The sequence below is a fragment of the Hesperophylax consimilis genome, chromosome 24 (assembly GCF_061612785.1).
Source record: "Hesperophylax consimilis isolate HC1 chromosome 24, BYU_Hcon_1.0, whole genome shotgun sequence".
In the NCBI taxonomy this organism is placed as follows: domain Eukaryota; kingdom Metazoa; phylum Arthropoda; class Insecta; order Trichoptera; family Limnephilidae; genus Hesperophylax; species Hesperophylax consimilis.
In genome coordinates this window covers 16,206,647-16,225,734 of record NC_142859.1, presented here as the reverse complement: position 1 = coordinate 16,225,734, position 19,088 = coordinate 16,206,647, and the positions used below count along the sequence as shown (strand labels likewise).

The window sequence follows — 19,088 nt, the reverse complement described above, 5'->3', positions numbered from 1 at the left end:
AAATGATTACTGTCGTAACTGGTCGTAACCACCCAAACATTGGGACTTGGTTATTTGACATAATTTCAATGACTTAAACTTTTTATTATCTCTATCTTTATCTCTTTCATGTTCGCTTAGATTGAATAGTATTATCTTCTTCTTCAATGATTAATATACCATTTTCATAACATTAACCTGACACAGGAGGCTCTGAGGCAGACAAATGTATTCCAAAAAATGTCGTTTGGGGATGCGGTGTGTAAGAACTTTTTGTGGAATGGAAGGAGTATACATAGGTCTTGGAGAAGAGAGGAATGTGGGAGCATAGTGAACGGCAAATCGTTCCACAGCCGAGCTGTTCAACTCAAGAACGAGTCGTAGAAACAACCCGTTCTCGTGTGACAAATGTCAACTGTATAGAAGTGTTGGGCGTAAGTTTGATGTGTTTCGCGACTATGCATCAGTGCCGATGGAATCCGTCATGCTAGTTCATCGGAGCATCTTCCATTAAAATACCAGTAAAATAAACACATCATTCCCACCCGACGCCTATGTTCTAAAGATTGCAATCCCTTTTATGATAGAAAAATCTATCAAACGGGCTGCCCGTTTCTGCACAGTCGAGAGTTTTTCAGTTATTTTGGTGCTCCAGGCTAGAAGTGGCTTCCAAATTCAATCATAGGGTGCACTTGTGATTGATAGTTGGGTGCTATTAAAGTATTTGCGGGTCCTGTACAAAAAATACTCCCAGCTTCTAAGAGGCTAAATTAGATGTGGCTTCGACGGAGCCCCCGTATCTGAGGTGGTCACTTAGAGTTACACCAAACATATCATTGGAATGCCTGTTGGGAAGATTGATTCCGTTGAGGGACACTAGATTTTCATTTTGATATGTCGTAATCAGAGATTATTGGGTATTTCAAACACTTTGAACACGACGAGGTTATTCTTTCCCCAAGAGAAAACCTTCTCGAGGTAACCGTCCATTCCCTACTTCAAAGACCTCCCATGCCCATTGAAGGTTTGTAAAATAAAATGCTTTCATTAACTGTACTTTCATTCGCGTAGTAAGGAGTTGGTGCACTTCTCAAAAGGTCATTGATGTGTAACAAAAACAAAGTCGGAGACAGAATCGATCCCTGTGGGATGCGGGCTTGCTCACATTTGATTAGCGAATGCGAGGAAGAGCTGAAACCGTCAGCAAACAAACAAGTCGTCTTTTCCTTTAAAAAGTCAGAAATCCACGTGCACAGGGATACTGGAACCTTCAAAAGTTATTCCAATAAAATTGAACATATATTTATCCTGACGAATAAACTATTTCCGAAACATGTCGATTATTTTGATTATATATTGGTGGTAACAAAGTGATTTATTTTAAAATTAAATAGGTTTTATTTATTTTATATTTTCATGATGGCCGGCTCCACAGAGGTCACATTATAAGGATGTTTTAGAACGAAACTTCATTTGTTTCTAATAAATTATTGGTGATTGTGTGCAACTTTGCATAGACACGAAAGTTAGCATAAATACGTGGTAATTCGTCGTTCTTCGTATAAATTGACAAAAAGTGAGTTTGAAATTTGCAAGGTGTTATTTTTTATGCCTTTTTCCTACTGCTTTACATTTAAATATATTTTTTAAATAGTAGAAATAGTTATAAGGGTGTTTTAATCAATAAAAAAGTCACATTAAAAAGAGTTCCACCATCACTCAAAGGTTTTATTCAAAATTAAAAAAATCATTCCTTACAGTATCATTTTATTTTGGTATTTTGCTTTTAGTAGTAAAAAGCTTGAAACATGCTGTATGCAATCAATGCATCCGTTTAAGTAGTGTGTTTTTGTGTATCATTTTTGGTTCCAATTGTATCAAAGATTCTGAAAAAATGAACGCAAAAATTTTATGCACTCGATTTTATAAAAAGTTACAAATTCGTCGATGACAAGAATAGATTGTAAATAATTTGGACCTTTAGATCTAGTAACCTATAAAGGGTTAAGTAGCTTTGAAAGCAACCCTTGGAAAACCCAAATCTTCCTTTTTATAGTTTTCCCTAACCTGGCCATACAGGATTACGTTTAAATCCTCACGAGATATCGCCCTAGTGGATCTTTTTCATTTATTGGGTGCTGGGTCGAGAAATTTTCTAGAAAAAATGATACAGCGAAGGCTAGATTGGACTAGGGAAATAACATTTACTGTGTTGATATCAATTGCCAAAGGGTCAGCAATAAAAAATACATGGTTTAAAATTTGTAATACAAACAATAAAACAGATGATGAATCTGTATATTCTATATGAGCAGTTATAAAAATGTATTTGGTTTTCGGAGAATTTCCGAAAACTTTTAAATTGTAATTTTTAAATACTTTTATGTACTGTAATTTCAGGTAAAAAAAAACATTTGATAATGCTTTATTGCACCTCTTACAGGATTTCACTTGTTCACCAAGTCAGAGTCAAGTTAACCTCTAAGAACCTGGATGTAATGTACAGATCCCTCCTATACCTTATAGTTCACAACTGCAAAGCCCACACAAATCTCAAGTGCGCCTGTTGAATTTGTCAATCACCTCTGGTCTGGAACCCCAAAATCCTTATATATCTTAAGGTGGGAATGCTGTCCTTGTTCTATCGATGTTTTAAGGAATTATTTACAGGAAATAGTGTCATTGATCACTTCGGTACCAGCACATAGTCGGTAAATACGCTAAATGTACGTTCTCTTGTGACGAATGTCAACGGTTCGTTTCAAAACATGACTTCGTGTGTGATGTTAATATCATAAAAAAACATCTTTGAGCCATACCTACTAATTTCAGTTATTTGTGCGTGAATATTTGTCCCGTTAAAATGTCGTTCAATGAACTTCACTTTGTTATGAGTAAGTGTCATTTTCAAAATTGGAACTGATTTTGTAAATGATTCAGACAAGTCAAAAGGTAGATGACTACCTGTAATATAATATTTTAATAGATAATTGAACAATTGAAAATATCCTTTTTCAAATTTATTCGTTAATCGAACTTCCAAGCATTGTTCTTATGAAGAGCTTTATAAATAGGTAAAGATATTGCTTATAGAATATCATTGCAGCGTATTTCATATTTATTTTATACTCATCTAGCGGATTCTATCTCAGAGGATTGAGAAGAAAGTGAGAATATTTGCTTTATGGGTTCCTATGGGCGAGTATCGGTTGAAAGGATGGTGAAAAAACACGGAATCTGTCCATATAAAAAAATCATTACCAAGCAAAGAAGCAATTTAGATCCTTGAATCTGCTTTATTAACCAATTGAAAAATGAACACATCAAAAAAAATTCCATTGACGACACGAAGCTAATATTTCAATCCAGGACAGCAAGCTACTCATAAAATTTGCTGATTTTTTAATTACATTATCGCTTTTATTAATGTTTTTTTAAATTTCATATAAGATTTATTTTATTTTATTTCATTTTATCGTTTAATTGAAATTTATTAAATTGTAAAATGGGGGCCTCAGCACGTGTAAAGATACACCCAGATAGGCCCACATTATCAAGTAATGTATTAAAATATATAAAGTTATTGCATCAAATAAAATAAATATTATGTGGCGTCCTATCCAGGCAAGATTCTGGCTTATAATAAAAAATATTTTATTATGTGGGCCTTACTGGGTGCCTTAACTTGCTGAGGCCTTTTCCTTATTTTGGAAAACTTCCATTTTAAATATTTTATAATTATTGGTCAAATTTATATCGCAATATACACCCTTACTAATATATATTTTTTTCAATTTTGTAAAACCAATAAATAATCGTTTATCATACGAACATGATTTTTGATCAATTGGGTAAAATTTGAAACACGTTTTTTAGTAAGGCTATTAGCGATCACCTCAAGGTAGACTTTTATAAAAAAAAATCGTTTGGTGATTTAGCAGGGTGTCCGGGTTCATCGGGCGAGGTGCATTCAGTAAGCGCCTACCCATCAGCTGCGTGGCATGCCTTATCGGGAGAGGCTGTTTTGGGGAGACCTTTTGATATCTCCAACTGGTCTCTCGACCCATCGCCTTCCGTCGTAGGGAGAGGGATATATAAGTATATCCGTCACTCCTGGATACTCTGATCCCTAGATTCCTAACCAATCCCTCATACCTTTTTCATACCCGAGGCTCCCTCTCCTTCCTTTACTTAAAAAAGATCATCAAAAAAGCAGCCCAAAATATGACACAGGCCCTCAAGTAAAATATTTTCGGTGAGGGGTTAATTGTAAAAATAGCTTTAGCCCTGTTTTGTGACCAGATCTGAATAGCTAGGTACCCCCCACCTTACTTTTGCCCATCTCCTTCCCTCCCTCTCTTCTTTAAGCCTTACAAAATACCCAATTGAGGATATGCCATAGTCTCACTGCCTCCAAAAGGTTGGCAGCAGTTTGGACTTAAATAAACTAAATTCTCAAATCCCTTCAACTGTCTCTTTTCCTTTTTGTAAAATAAATTGATATACAAGCACTTTCGCATTACGATTTATACAATTGTTAAATTCCTCCTACTTCCGTCACTCGTACAATGACGGAGATGCATTTGTCCACTGAATTACTAACCGTTTATTACAAAGCACAAATGCACAGTACTCTTCAATTAACATAAGACAGATATAAATTAGGAGCACAGCCTCTGATGACCACCAGCTCTGAGGGTTGTAAATGAAGTCTCGAATCTGTAGCTAAGTTCTTGCACGCCCGTTGCTGATATTTCAGCTTCTGCATATTTCAGTATTTCAGGCGAGTTTCCGTTGAAACTTAGCCCATGCTAAGGAGCGGGGGCGTGCGAACAAAACTAATATCGCTACTTGAATCTAAGGGGGGAGGAGTCGGTAGTTAAATTATAAGGGTTGCTCGGAGACTTGCAAACAAACTCTTAAGTTTCAGAAATTATTATTCGAAGATAATCGGGGTTAATTTGTTATGTTTTGGGGCTAAATTGAATTTAATAATGGAATTTTTGGGTTAAGCCACAAGGCTCGATTTGAAATTTTCATTAATAATAATAAAGCACGAGGAACTGGAGAAAGATAGCAGGACTTAAGGTTAACTTAAGAAGAAGTGATACCGTGTTCTGGAAATTTCCAGAACTCTCCAGGATTTGACTCTAGGGCTGATTTCCAATTACAGAAACCTCAAAGTTAATAACACTAATCAATTGGAAACTAAAATTATTGATTAAAAATAACAAAAGATTAACCGTCTTATTTTTAATTTCAAACCTAAAAATAACACCACCTATGAGTAATTTCATAATATGTTTACCCTTCATTGTACAGTTAATAATTTTCTTATTTTTTTCCCTCACAGATTATCCCGTGAATCTAGAACCATTCACAGCACGAGACATGTAAAATATGTAAACGCCAGTTTTCGTTTGTTTAATTTTTATAATAAGCAACCTCATTTTTCACTATACTGTAATAATCACCGGTCGGTGGCTGAGTTGACATAGTGGTTGGGTCCCACCTAGGAGTGGTGTGTTCAATTCTTCGGCTGCCTAAGTCCTCTATCACAACACAAGCAAAATGTTACGCTTACTGTGGTGGAAGTAGGAAATATTTAAATATTGTCAGGTTATTCGTAACCCGAGAATGTTTGTTTTTCATTAAAAAAAATCATAACCTTTAAGAAATGTAAAAAAATATAATAATACTTTCAATACCGAATAATTAAAGATTGACTGAAGGATTTGAGCTATTGAAAACAGTTTTTTATACACATAATATAAACATTTTTCTTATATTTAGTACGAATGTAGTAAACACAGTATTATAAACATCATTATCTAACTACAACGCTAGAAGATTAGATCGTTAGATTAGCGAAACAACGTTAAATTCCTTTTATTTATGGCTAGCCGACGTTCCGTGCAAGTTTGCCACCATCAAACAAAAGCCATACTAGCGCTGCCCGCTTCCATCTCTTATCATTAAGGCTTTCGCTTCGTGTTTTTATATCGACCGCCGACTTCACGAACTTGCAAAGCTAAGGAAGGCGGATTTCAGCAGAACGAGAATCGGTGTTCTTGATGCTGCCCTCATTATTCTAGTAGGTAAAGGTTTTTATTTTTGTGCTTTTTAAATATGAGAGTCACTGAGGTTTTGGTATTCATATTCCATGCCGATTTTGGTGCCGAATGTTATATAAAGATGGGAAAGAGGTAGGTTGAAAAGTAGCCGGTGCTGATAATATCACTGAACATATTATATTATTATTTAATTATTTAGTACTAAAAAACATTTTACTATTAAATAATTTTTAAGTATGTGTTACGATGTGCCAACCTATATTTCCATTATGTACAGAACAAATGCCATCTTATATTTTTCATTATGTATAAAAAAAGAATTTTATGTACAAAAAAAAATAAATTGTAACTTATATTTTCATTATGTATGAAAAAAGTAGTCCTTCATGCATCCAAATTGTAACAACTGATAAGTATGTATAGTACTGTCAATTTGATAGTGCTCCCTCCCTAAACACGAGATTTTCTCAATTAGGGAGGTATTGTTACCACTAATATTATATATTATATGGTTAATAAAAAATTTAAAAAAATAAATAAAAAAATATCAGAGGTGTCAAAATGGAAAACTTTAAAAATAAGTTTGCGTACATTATAAAAAAAACCAAAATCCATTAAATATTCAGAGACGAATGACGCAATCAATCGAACTTATCAGACAATATCTTAAAAAAACTTTATTAGAAAATGAGAAATCCCATTTTTGGCTCTCCGTAAAACCAAAGTTATAAAAAAAACTCGATCAACTTTATTTACTTTTCCTGGCAATGCCGGAAATATATAATATGTCAGTATCATATAAATACACAATGCAAAGCAATAACCTACAACGTTTTGTGCCGTCCGTGTTTAACACAATTTAACTTTTTAAGAAAATTATTCAAAAATAAATAATATATAATATATATTTCAAGTTACAACATATTTTTTAGTTATTATAAAGTCACACAATGTGTATATATATTTTAATTTGTAAAAAAAATTGGTTAATAAAGTTGGGTTTAAAATTTCCCTAGGATTTGTATTGTTTCTCTTTTCTCCCCTAGATCTAGGAAAATATCCCTAGATACAGCATCACTACTCCGAGCAGTGGTTATGATATATGATTTTAATACGGTCTTTTTTCAATGGTGAACGTCCCTATTTTCGTGCTGCGGAGTTTGCTTGCCACAGAGCTACACGGAGAAAAATGAGTATTGCTGATGTATTAAAATCCTGTCAAAAAGGTGACCGCAGGCCACTTTGTAATATATTATTAGTACTTTCAAAATAAATCGAAACACCTGAATGAAATGGGAAAAATGAATTTTAATGAACACGTGTTCCGACATCGCCACAAAACATTTGTGTTTATTATTAAATCTGTCAGTTTATTCGTTAAAGGCCATCAGTCCCGTTTTTAAAGGGAATACGAATACTTTGCTGATATTTTAAATAAATAAGCAATATTTTCTATGAGTAAGTTTTCTCCGTGTAACGTTTATTAAAGTTTGAAGTAGGTACAGTAGTCCTAAAAAGAGGTTGTACGTGATGTCATCGTTCATGTATCTTCAGTATTTTTAGTTTAAGACGTATGAGAAGGAAGGGGACGATCGTCGATGATGTAAGCACGACCTCTCTCTGGGAATACATCACCAGGTTGACACAGAAAACAGGCAAAAAAACTACTTCATAACCTTTACTGGTTAGTCACAGAAAACAAGGAAAAAATCCTTCTTAACTTTTACTGGTTAGTAAAATTTCAAAAGCCAAAAAATCTTCCTAAAATTACTGGTTAGTCACATAAAACATTAAAAAAATACTTCCTTACTATACTTGGTTAGTAACATACCAAAAGCAAAAAAATCCTTTCTAACTTTTACTGGTTAGTAACTTATCAAAAGAAATAAAATCCTTGCTACTTTTACTGATTAGTCACATAAATAAACCAAAAAATCCTTCTTAACTTTAGCTGGTTAGTCACATAAAACATTGAAAAACCCTACCTAACTTTTGTTGGTTAGTCCCATAAAACAAGCAATAAAAATCCTCCCTAAATTTTACTGGTTAGTCCCATAAAAAAAAAATTCATCCTAACTTTTACTGGTTAGTAAAATATAAAAAAGCATAAAAATCTTTCCTAACTTTACTGGTTAGTCACATAAAACATAAAAAAATCCTTCCTAACTTTTATTGGTTAGTAACAAAAAATAAAGCAAAAAAATCCCTTTTCACTTTAACTGTTTAGTCACATAAAACAGTAAAAAAAATCTTTCCTAACTTTTGCTGGTTAGTCACACAAATAAGCAAAAAAATTCTCCTCAACTTTTACTGGTTAGTCCCATAAAACATAAAAAAATCTTTCCAAACTTTTACTGGCCAGTCACAGAAAAACATTAAAAAAATCTTCCTAACTTTTACTGGTTAGTTCGATAAAATAAGCAAAAAATACCGCTCTTAATACTAATATTTATCATTCTCCGTTACGTTTTCCTGCCTCTAAACGGTGACACCTATTCGTATGTAGATCATTATATGTTAAAGCGATGCACTACGTCGTGTAGTATTTTTAATTGAGCTGTTATCAATAACAACCCATACGTAGATGGCGATAGGTTTAAATTCCCTCTTAACACCATCCGCCTGTTTTGATTTATGCAAGAATAAAACATGGCCAAAAAGTGCCTTTTATTTTATTTTGTGGATGTTCAGACAAAAAAAAAATTTTTTTTTTCGATAATTTTATAAATAACTTAATTTGCCACATTATACAATATAATCATAACAGAAAATGTGTTCGTAAGTAGGAGATTTTGAACTTTAAACCAGTTTTCATAGAACTTATACATAATTTTTTTCTGTGCTTATAAAAAGACGTATCTAAAAAATACTCGATTATTTCAAAGGCCAAGATGTATTCTACTCGCAGTATTTAATTAAAGCATCTGAAACATTTTTAGACGACCAAATTTTCAAACCAAAAACACATGATTTTGCATTACTACGTATGGCATCGCCTTAATTCGTAGCCCGTCGCGGCCGGTCCGGTTTCAAACCTGCAGCTTTGCGGATTTTATTATTTGCCAAAAAAAAAACGCAAAGTGAATTATGAGCTGGGAAAATTGCGCATCCGATTTTAAACATGACTCGGTCGTCAGGACATTGAGATGCGAAATACAAGTTGAGCATTTTAATGCTTGTACTTGAATTTTTTTATTAATAGACGCTTCACTGTCCGACTATATGAATTCCGTTTTGACGTTTTTAAGTTCACGATTTATTTTTTATGTTTGGTTTCTTCTTGTTAAGTGCGGCTGACTTACTTGTGTCATTTAGTTAAGAGGAAACTACAAGCCAAAAATGTGTATAACCTTGGTATACCTTATATCGTAGGTAATAGGCATTAAAATCGCTTGACAAACGGAGTCTAGAAACGTTCGATTTCAAGCAGAAAACTAGTTTTTATTTATTTTGAAAACAATTTTATAAGAAAGCAAAAAAGGTTATCAAGTGAAAATGTCACAGGTAATCTTAGCTATAATAATGTATTTTTTAAAAGTTGTTTCTTTTATGCGTTCATGGATTTCTTATATTTTTTTAGTAGTTTGCATTTATATTTTTTATTGAGTAGTTTATTTTTTATTTGTATTCTAGTCAAGCGAAACGATAGAAAGACCTTCAATTTATCTAAAGCTATTTTTTGGTATTCATAATGTACACCAATTTGTTATAAAGATTAATCAAAATAATGATTTGGCACTAAGCTTCGCCTTAAAGAACAAATCAAAAAGTGCTATTTCTTAGATCTTAAAAGGTTCATATATATAAATGTAGTTTTTCTCCATGAATGATTTATCGATTATAAAATACGGAATTTTTTAGAAATTTGTATATGTCGCGATAAACTGTTTGGAATACTTTGCATACAAAAATACACCTTTTAATGCTAAATATGAACATAATTATACATTATTCTTTTGACATTCAGCGAAAAACATTAATTATTTATTTTTTTTCAACTTATTTTGAGCACTGTTTGTGAATGTGTAAGGACCACAGAAATTTTTAGAGTTTGTTTTGCAGGTCAACTACTCAAATAATGTTAGTAGTTACGTAACATTACGTAAGATTAGGTTACGTAAGGTAGTTTGGTTAAAAATAAGATGTAAATATCGAACGAAAAATTGGTTATGGAATTATCATTTGGAGTTCTGAGAATTGCTTAAGCTCTGAGGTATGTTAATTACTAAGTAATTTTTTAATGTTATCTATAGATAATTTCTACTACTTTTAACAAATTATTTGTGGAAGCCTCATCTATTGTATTAAATATCAATGCTTCAACATTTTTAAATTCATATCAGAGCTTTCAGTATTTTTCAGCAGAAATCCATGTAACTACCAAAAATGAAAATTGGCCCACCAAAAGCGACAGTCAGTGTTTCCAGCAGTCATGTTAACTTAACGATCTGAAATTCAAATTGGTTTTCCATCACTTCCGCTAGGCTGGCACCGGATATCACAGGGGCACGACTCACGAATTGAAATCACGTGAGGCTCAGAAGGTTGCGATGCCCCGACCCGACGTCAATGCGATTTGGAGGCTTTGGAGGAAATGGCATCGGAAAATTGGTCCTACTCGGGAAGAAACGTTGAGTTTACGCGGAAATTTATGTCAACTTGGATGAGGTTAGGTTAATTTAGTTCCAGGAAATAAAGCAGTTGTGACATACGAATATATATTATTAAACGAAATGCCTCTGATGGAGATTTCCATGATAATTTCTTATTATGGGCCAATGTTTTCACACCTTTTTTACTGCAATATGTTGCATTCACTTTTGAAGGGTTGAGAAAAATAGAATAAATAATATGACGTCTTTTCTTTTTTATGACAGTCAAATGGATATTTCGAAACTCCACACCTCACATAGTGGATAAAAAAAATGGATGTCTTGTGTATAAATATATTAAAATGTAATCAAATATTTTAATTCTCCAAAGCTTATGATGGAACTCATGTTACGAGCTTAGTGAAGACTACCTAGAAGGTCCACACGGTAAAAGCTGCAAAAAATTATTAACGCCAGAGTTATCGTTACGCTCAACCAGCAAATAATGATGGAAATCATGTTGTGAGCTCACACAAAATTTCTGTATTAATTCTTATTTTGTTAAGAAAATAATATTATATAGACAAGAAATAATTTAAAATTTTTATGTAACAAAAAAAAAATTTATATTATTTATTTATTTATTACACGCCCTAGTGAGCTTTTCTTTAAGAAAATACAAGTATTTTGTATCAGAGTAAACACTTAAAAATTAATACAATAAAGAAGAATGTAAACATAATGGCAAAAATGAATCCTCACCCATATAATTGAGTTTAAAAGATTCAACAAAACAAAATAGTAGAAGCGGAGAAGTTATATGGGTACATAGGTCTATTTGTATCTAGAAGAATAAAAGTGATAGAATATACAAAATTTATACTGATTAGTTTTCAAATAAAATATATTACCCAGATCAGAATATTTGTTTCCGAGATTGTGAAGTCTCGGAATCGGAGAATTTTGGTAAGCTAGTGTCCTGGTGTTATTGAAGTAAAAAGGTAAGAAATGTCGGCATGGTTTTTTGGGAACATGGATATTGATACATTGAAGTAATTCGGGACAATCAATTTTAAAATGTAGTATTCTTTGTAACAGTATTAAATCTGTGCTTATTCTTCTTTCTGAAAGTTTCAATAGAGACATTTTATCCAAGAGGTAATTGTAATTTATGTTTTGTTTAGGAATATGCAATTTATAATTTATAAACCTTAGAAACTTCCGTTGAATCTTTTCAATGTTATCTGAATGAATATTGAAAAATGGAGACCATAACGTAGAGTTATACTCAAGTTGGCATCTGACAAGGGTTTTATATAACATAATAAATGTTCCTAAATTATTGAAATCTTTTGCAGCTCTCCAAACAAAGCCAAGAGTCTTTGGGCCTTGTTGATAATATTATTAATATGACATACAAAGGTGAGTTTACTGTCGAACATAACATAAATTATAATCTGATTGGTGAAAGAGGCGGGATTATAATGTACAAAGAAAAATCATTTTTCAAGTAGATTATTTGAACACTTATAACCGAGGTGTTATTAGCTATTAAAGTTTTATAAAATGATAATTTCGTCGATTAAGCCCATCCTATTTTACAAAGTTGGGCAAACGGCAACTGCATTTCCGCCCGCATGGAACTAGCGAGCTTTTTTATTGCATCGCGTTATAATTGAGCGCAGTAGGAGCAACTTCGGAGTTTAAACTTTCAAGAGTTGTTAAGAGAACAACTTCCTACTTTTGAAGCTAAATTGCACATAGTTTTGGATTTTATAACTCCTGGGGATGCAGAAATGGCCCTATTACTATAGTTTTATTTAGCTCAATTTTTAAACATATTATGTGAAACCACTCAAGGGCTCACTTTTTGTAGGTATTGTACGAAGAAAAAAACATCTATTTCCACCCTCTAACTCTCGTCATTTGAGGCGAGTTGAAGAATATAGTTATTTATTTCAAGTCTTTAAATTGCACTCTCTTTTAGTTCAATTTTAAACTTTCAGTACGTGAATTTTCAGCCGAGCAGTGGGACTAAATAATTTCTCTTGTTAAATAAAGGGTACAACTATAACAGGTCAAACCATTTTGTTATGCCAATCATTTCCAATATAATAATATGAAACCGCTTTGGTCACAAGGTATTATTAATTTAGAATTATAATTTAATAGAAGAAATTTGATTATTTTCTAAAAAAAAAAACTGGAAATGGTTCCATTGGTAAAATAGGAAGTTACTAATATATTGCTTTATCGATAAATCAAAATTACAATAGAGACATCTATTGACAATAATAAGTTACATTCTTAGTTAGCAAAATCTTGAGATCGTAATAAATTGTTGAGAAATTTAAATTTATAAATCTATCTGTAAGGGGTATGTGCTCCGTTTTACAAAGTATAATCGATTTAGAGAAAAAAAACTAGTTATAACCTAGTTTTGACTTGTTGTTATATGTTGCGGATGATTCTGTTCTCCTTATAAATGGGAATAATTGGACAGAAACATTTAAGAAAGCAGAAGACACACTAAACAGGATTAAAAAATGGCTAGATTACCATTCACTTACACTAAATGCTAATAAAATCAATTTCATCACTTTCAAAATAAAAAAAAATACAAAAAACTCTGAAGAAAACCTTAACTTGAAAATTCATAGCACGCATCACTTAAATGAGCATTGTAATTGTCCCTCATTAGAAAACGTTGACCATATAACGTATCTGGGTCTAAAAATTGATGGAAATTTAAAATGGACCAATCGCATTATCTATTTAGATAATTAAATCAAAAAACTAAGTTATTTTTTCAAAACTATCAGGAATGTGCTCATTAAAAAAGACTTAATCAAAATCTATATGGCTCTCTGCCAATCACTGTTAGAATACGGTATTATCGGATGGGGCAGTGCAAATAAAAATAAACTAAATTCACTAATTAAAACTCAAAAAGCCATAATGAAAATTATACTGAAAGTTCCTGTAAGAACTAGAACTGACGAAATCTTCACCAATCTTAACATCATGTCAATTAAACAACTATATTCTAAAACTATACTCAATTGCATTCACAAGTACAAAACCCAAGAAATAACAACAAACACGTACAATAGAAACACTAGATCTCATGGTCAAAAACATATCCAACAAATAACTACTAAAACAACTTTTGGGCAAAAAAGCTTCTTATATCATAGTATTAAACTCTACAGTAAAATACCACTCTCACTCAAAAACCTCAACATTATAAAATTTAAATCTCAAATAAAAATCGGGATACTTTATATAGGGAGATCTGAAATAGAAAATATACTGATATCAAACACAGACTAAAACCGAATCTACTAAACTGAACTATACAAAAAAAACACTATCTTACTTATTTTAAAATTATTTAAAAAAAAATATACTACATGATATATGTTTATAATTAAATTCATATGTTACTTTGTTGTAATATTAATTTCTTATATATTTAAATGACATCCTCAGCACGGGAGATCCTAGTGAGGATATCATTATCTCTATATGTTACTAAGAAAAGAAGACAATAAATCATTATTATCATACATTATACATCTGCCCTGATGATGGACACTGAAATGCTGTCCGAAACGTCGGATGAAGAAGAAGTAGCGCAATACGGCAAAATACCCCAAAACTAATTACTATAAGTTCTCATGATATTGATATCAACTTTGAATGTGTTTTTGCTTTGTAAACTTGTGCAATTTACTACGACATTATATTTTTAAATAAATACAGCTGATGTGACGTTAATAAAAATATACGAGAGACAGCCAATTTTCTAACAGTAAGTCTGCAAGAGTTTTTAATAACTTCGCTGGATAATGGAAACCAGCACAATTCCGAGGAACAGTGGTTAAGAACCACTGCCACAGAGTAACGTTATTACATTATGACATAAAAAATCGAAAAATTTACAGTGAAAATTATTAAACATACTTATTCCGGTTGTCGGTGCGTGGATGCGTGATTTGAAATTGTATTCTAGTGTAAAATGCTGTAAAATTATTCAAGTTCAAAGAAATTTAATTTATTTAAATTAGATCTGACATGTATAGGTAAATCAGAAAAAGTAGATATTATTTTATGAAGTTTACAAACATTCGAAAGATAAATTGCTTATGTTGAAAGGCAATGATCCATCACGGGTCTGCGCTAGTCTTAAATAAAATATCTTATAATAATAAAATATGTTGATGGAAAAAATAAAACATTAAAATTGTAGCAAACAATGTTAAATAATGCACAAAATAACCTCCGTGGTTTTTTCGTGAATGCATCCAGCCTTCATTCTGCGCGATGTGGTTGCAACTTCGCTACTGTTACCTACTTGTTCACTTGTTGCAGGAAAATGTTTCAAATTGGATGATAGAAAATAAATTCAAACTTTACTTCAAACAATGCGGCATTTTTTGCTTGAAGTGCTTTTGCTGTTAGCCATTTGAATGTTAAATTTAAATACAAAAATGAAATAAAATTAATTACAAATGGTAAAATTTGCAAAAATACAGTTTAATACGATTAATATACTTTCTAACTTGTAGTAGCTACGCTAAATTGTATAGTTTTTAAATGTTTTCTTAGTGTTTGTATATGAATTTTCTTTTACAGGCTATTATGCAAATTAAAATATTCGCGATATTGTGATTGGCACAGCAATTATTGCGCACCAAAACTGTTATTCTACTTTTTATAAAAAAAATAGGGAATATTTGTGTAGGATGTTCGTACACACATTTTTTCGCTAATTTTGGTAGCTCTTCAACATTTCACTTCAATAATCAAAGAGTTGTCTGGTATGCAATTGCGAAAGATATTATGACAAGCTTCTTTGATAATAATATTCCACTTTTAATGATTCGATGATTACGTTTTTTCGCTGCAACCCTTTTGTCCTCGATTTTACTCAGATTTGTAAATCATGGAACATTGTGGACAATTTGTTTAAACTTGGAGGTTAGAGTAGATTCATGGCTAACTCTTTAAACTTTATGATAGAAAGGATAATTTAAATTAAAAATTTAGATGGATAATTGGTTGTGTAATATTTTCATCAGCTCTAATGCATTCATGATGGGTTGTTTAACAGGATTTGAACAATTCATAGAATTTCAAAGTTGATTTACAAGTTTTGTTGTGGTTCTATTCAAGTTCTATTATTATATCATAACTGGCCATTTGTTTCACAAAACTGAAATGATAACAAAACTTGAAAAGTATCTTCACAGAATTTGAAAATCAGCTTTTATATTTGATGAAATGTTCAAATTTTGCTAAAAAACCTAAGTATTCTAGCGAGGTCTTAATCTCATTGCTGTAAGTTGAGTGGCTTGTTATTACTCGAAATTTTGGAGAACAGATTAAATAATTGTATGAGTGTGTATATTTATAAATTTTATCACCTAGAAACTAGGAATAAAATTTAAATGTTCTTTGAAACTAAACACATTTAGGCCAGTGGCTGAGTTGACAATGCGTTTATTCCCGCCCAGACGCCGTGAGTTTATTTCCTTAGCTTACTAAGTCTTATTTCACGACAAAGGAAATATTTTTCACTTACTGTGATTAGTAAGAGAAATTCAAATATTGCTAGGTTATTCGTTACCCTGAATGTTTTATTGTAAATATATAGTAGATACAGCGCCCTTGGGGAGATTTTACATAAAAACGATCGCTATACGAATCATACAAATATAATAATAATTATTATTAAAGTAGGATAAATTATATTTTATCAGTTTATTTCACTCCCTCATCCTAAATTTTATTTTATTTTAATATAAAGTTTAAGTGATTTGCAAATTCAAAGATTCTGAAATTGAAAACTTCAAGCTTGCCATTGATTGAAATTCAGTGAACATCTTTTAATATTGCTTATTTTTTATTTTCCCCAGATGTCAACAGCACACTGAAGACCATATCAGATAACTACATTGATTCAGAAGAAGACGTTCTTTATCAAAAAGATGCGTCGTTCTCCGCCGAACTGGACATTGCCTTAGTACCAGCAAAAGACTCTGAAAACGAAACGTCTAGAAGTAAAGAATACATCACCACACCAGAATCAATAACCCTAACAACAACGCAAAAAAGATACCCAATCCCTTACGATTTCTTTAGCAATGGTTTTGATTTTGTTCATGAGAAGAAACAAGAGGTTCACTTGAAGAAAGAAGTGAAACCCAAGCCAATAATTGTTAAAGCCCATTTTGATAACAATGATCATCAGAGTATCAAAGGAACTCCCCTTTATACCAGAAACTATATCGATGCTAATACTCTGAACCAAGAACATATCACTCCCAAAGGACCAAAGCAAAATGAAGACGATAATGTCTTACTAGCTCCAGTAGTACTAAGTGTTATGGAAGATGAGAAAAGGACCAATGATCCTTATAGATTCAAGTTGTACAAGGAGTTGGAAGGACTAAATAGTCTGAAAGCAGAAGGATTATCTTCTAAGGATATTGATATGATTGCCAATGCGGAACTCGACGGGGCAGCTAACAGGAAGCCCATCAGGGATGAAGAGTTGACCCTGGTGACGACGCTTGGACCGAGTTTGGAGCAAAAAGTAAGTTTTTAAGATTCATTATATTTTTTACTAAAAAAGTGAGTAGGTACATTGGTACATAGCACATTAATACTGAAATTGTTTGGTTATCTGTAAAAGAAATTTTCCAACTCGTCAATTTCACCAACAAATAAAACGAAATTTAAACATTTAAACGAAAGTTAGATTTCTGTAATTAATTTTCAAAAGCTTTTATTTATTTTTTGTATTGTTTCATTACAAAATGCAAATTTTTTTACAGTGGTAGATACTTTCAGTATTGCCCTAGTGTCAGACCACCACATAGATTCGAAACGTTTCTTAAAATGGCATAACTCATGTTTGTTGACCAGATATAAAGAGCCACCTTTCTTCTCTCCTCCCTACTACCTTCATCCTCACAACATGCCCCAAATGGGTACGCCATAGTCTCACTGGCTCCTCTTAGACCGTTGGAAGTAGTTGGGCGTCTTGTATGATACTCACACAAAACTAAAATAAATAATAATCAAATCATTTTACGCCACAAACCTACAAAATACATTTTGACAAAAATTAACACCCTCAAGAGTAGAACCGGATAAGAGAAACACTAATGCAATTACGATTATTTTCCCCTAGGTTCCCCCAATGTCCACAATCGGCCCAGGCCACACCGAGAGCGCCCCCCGGTGCGGCTGCCCCCTGGGGAGGATGGGTGCTAATTGCGACAAAGGTAAGATGGATTATTAAATTATATCCCATGAAATAATAATGCTAAAGAATAAAGGAGAATATTAAATTTGATGAGTAATTTATGTGTACATGATTTCACAGCTTTTGTTGTAGGTGATTTAATTGCGAATCGTGTGATAATTAAGTATATTAATTACGTGGATTATTTAAAATTTTGTTGTTAAATGTTAGGTCTTTAGGATATTCATCTTTTTGATGTGACCTTGTACAGTGGTCCAAACGAAACAATTGAATCGACAATATTTTATCTATACTTAGGAAAGATTGGTTAGTAAAGTTTGGCGTCTGAACAAAGGAGTTCCGCAAATATTTTTATTACGTTTTTTAAATGAAATCCTGAAAAGTATTTTGAAAACAATAAATCGAAGCGTTTCGGCCCCGCTCTGGGCCTCGATTCTCGACGAAGTCATTCCACGTTGTTCGAATGGAATGACTTTTGGCGTATGTAATTATGTACCTTCGACGAGACTCGAGAATAAAAATGTCGACCAATGTATGTACTTTTCGTATGAGATTGCCAACTACGTATGTGTCGTCATCGTATATTATATCTTCTTCTCCAATGATCAATTACATTGATGGGAAAAACCTTCAAAAGTTAAAGAAAAGTCGTTCAAGTCGAAAAAGTCAATAGGTATCCCATATAAATAAATATCGGATATGTTTATCCGAGACACTATTTAGGTTACAAAACAATTCATTAGAAATGTGTGATCATTCAAAAAGGTAGCTACAAAAAATATGGGATAAAATTAGTTGCAAGAAAATATTGTTATTTCTGAATTTGAAATATGATATTTAACGGTAAAGACGATGTATTGTTAGTATTATTTTCTTCTTCAATGATAAATTACTTCGATTATATAACCCTCAAAAGTTATAGAGAAGTGTTTATTTATTTGCGAAAAAGTGTAAAAGAAATTACTGACTTTTAAGTGAAGCTGTTAATATTGTAAAAAAAACAGGGCAGCAAGCCTCAAACCGCGTCGACCGTTAGTTCCTAGGATTGTCGCTACGATTGCAAGAACTAGCGTGTGGCAGCTTTAATTATTATTACTTACGATTCAAACGGCTACATAACAATATGAACATTTAAAAGTAATTCATTTAATATTAATTTGGTGCTGT

At 32.2% G+C, this 19,088-nt stretch overlaps 1 protein-coding gene across 1 annotated transcript in view; it reads left to right on the top strand.

Annotated features, from left to right (window-relative positions):
* The window catches only part of SP2353 (EGF like, fibronectin type III and laminin G domains protein pikachurin), a 400,085-nt gene that overhangs the window by 62,179 nt on the left and 318,818 nt on the right, over window positions 1–19,088 (top strand). Inside the window, exons 3-4 of the mRNA XM_089646527.1 lie at window positions 16,567–17,246; window positions 17,847–17,940. Coding sequence (XP_089502653.1) covers window positions 16,567–17,246; window positions 17,847–17,940 — 774 coding nt within the window. The remainder of the gene's footprint in view (window positions 1–16,566; window positions 17,247–17,846; window positions 17,941–19,088) is intronic.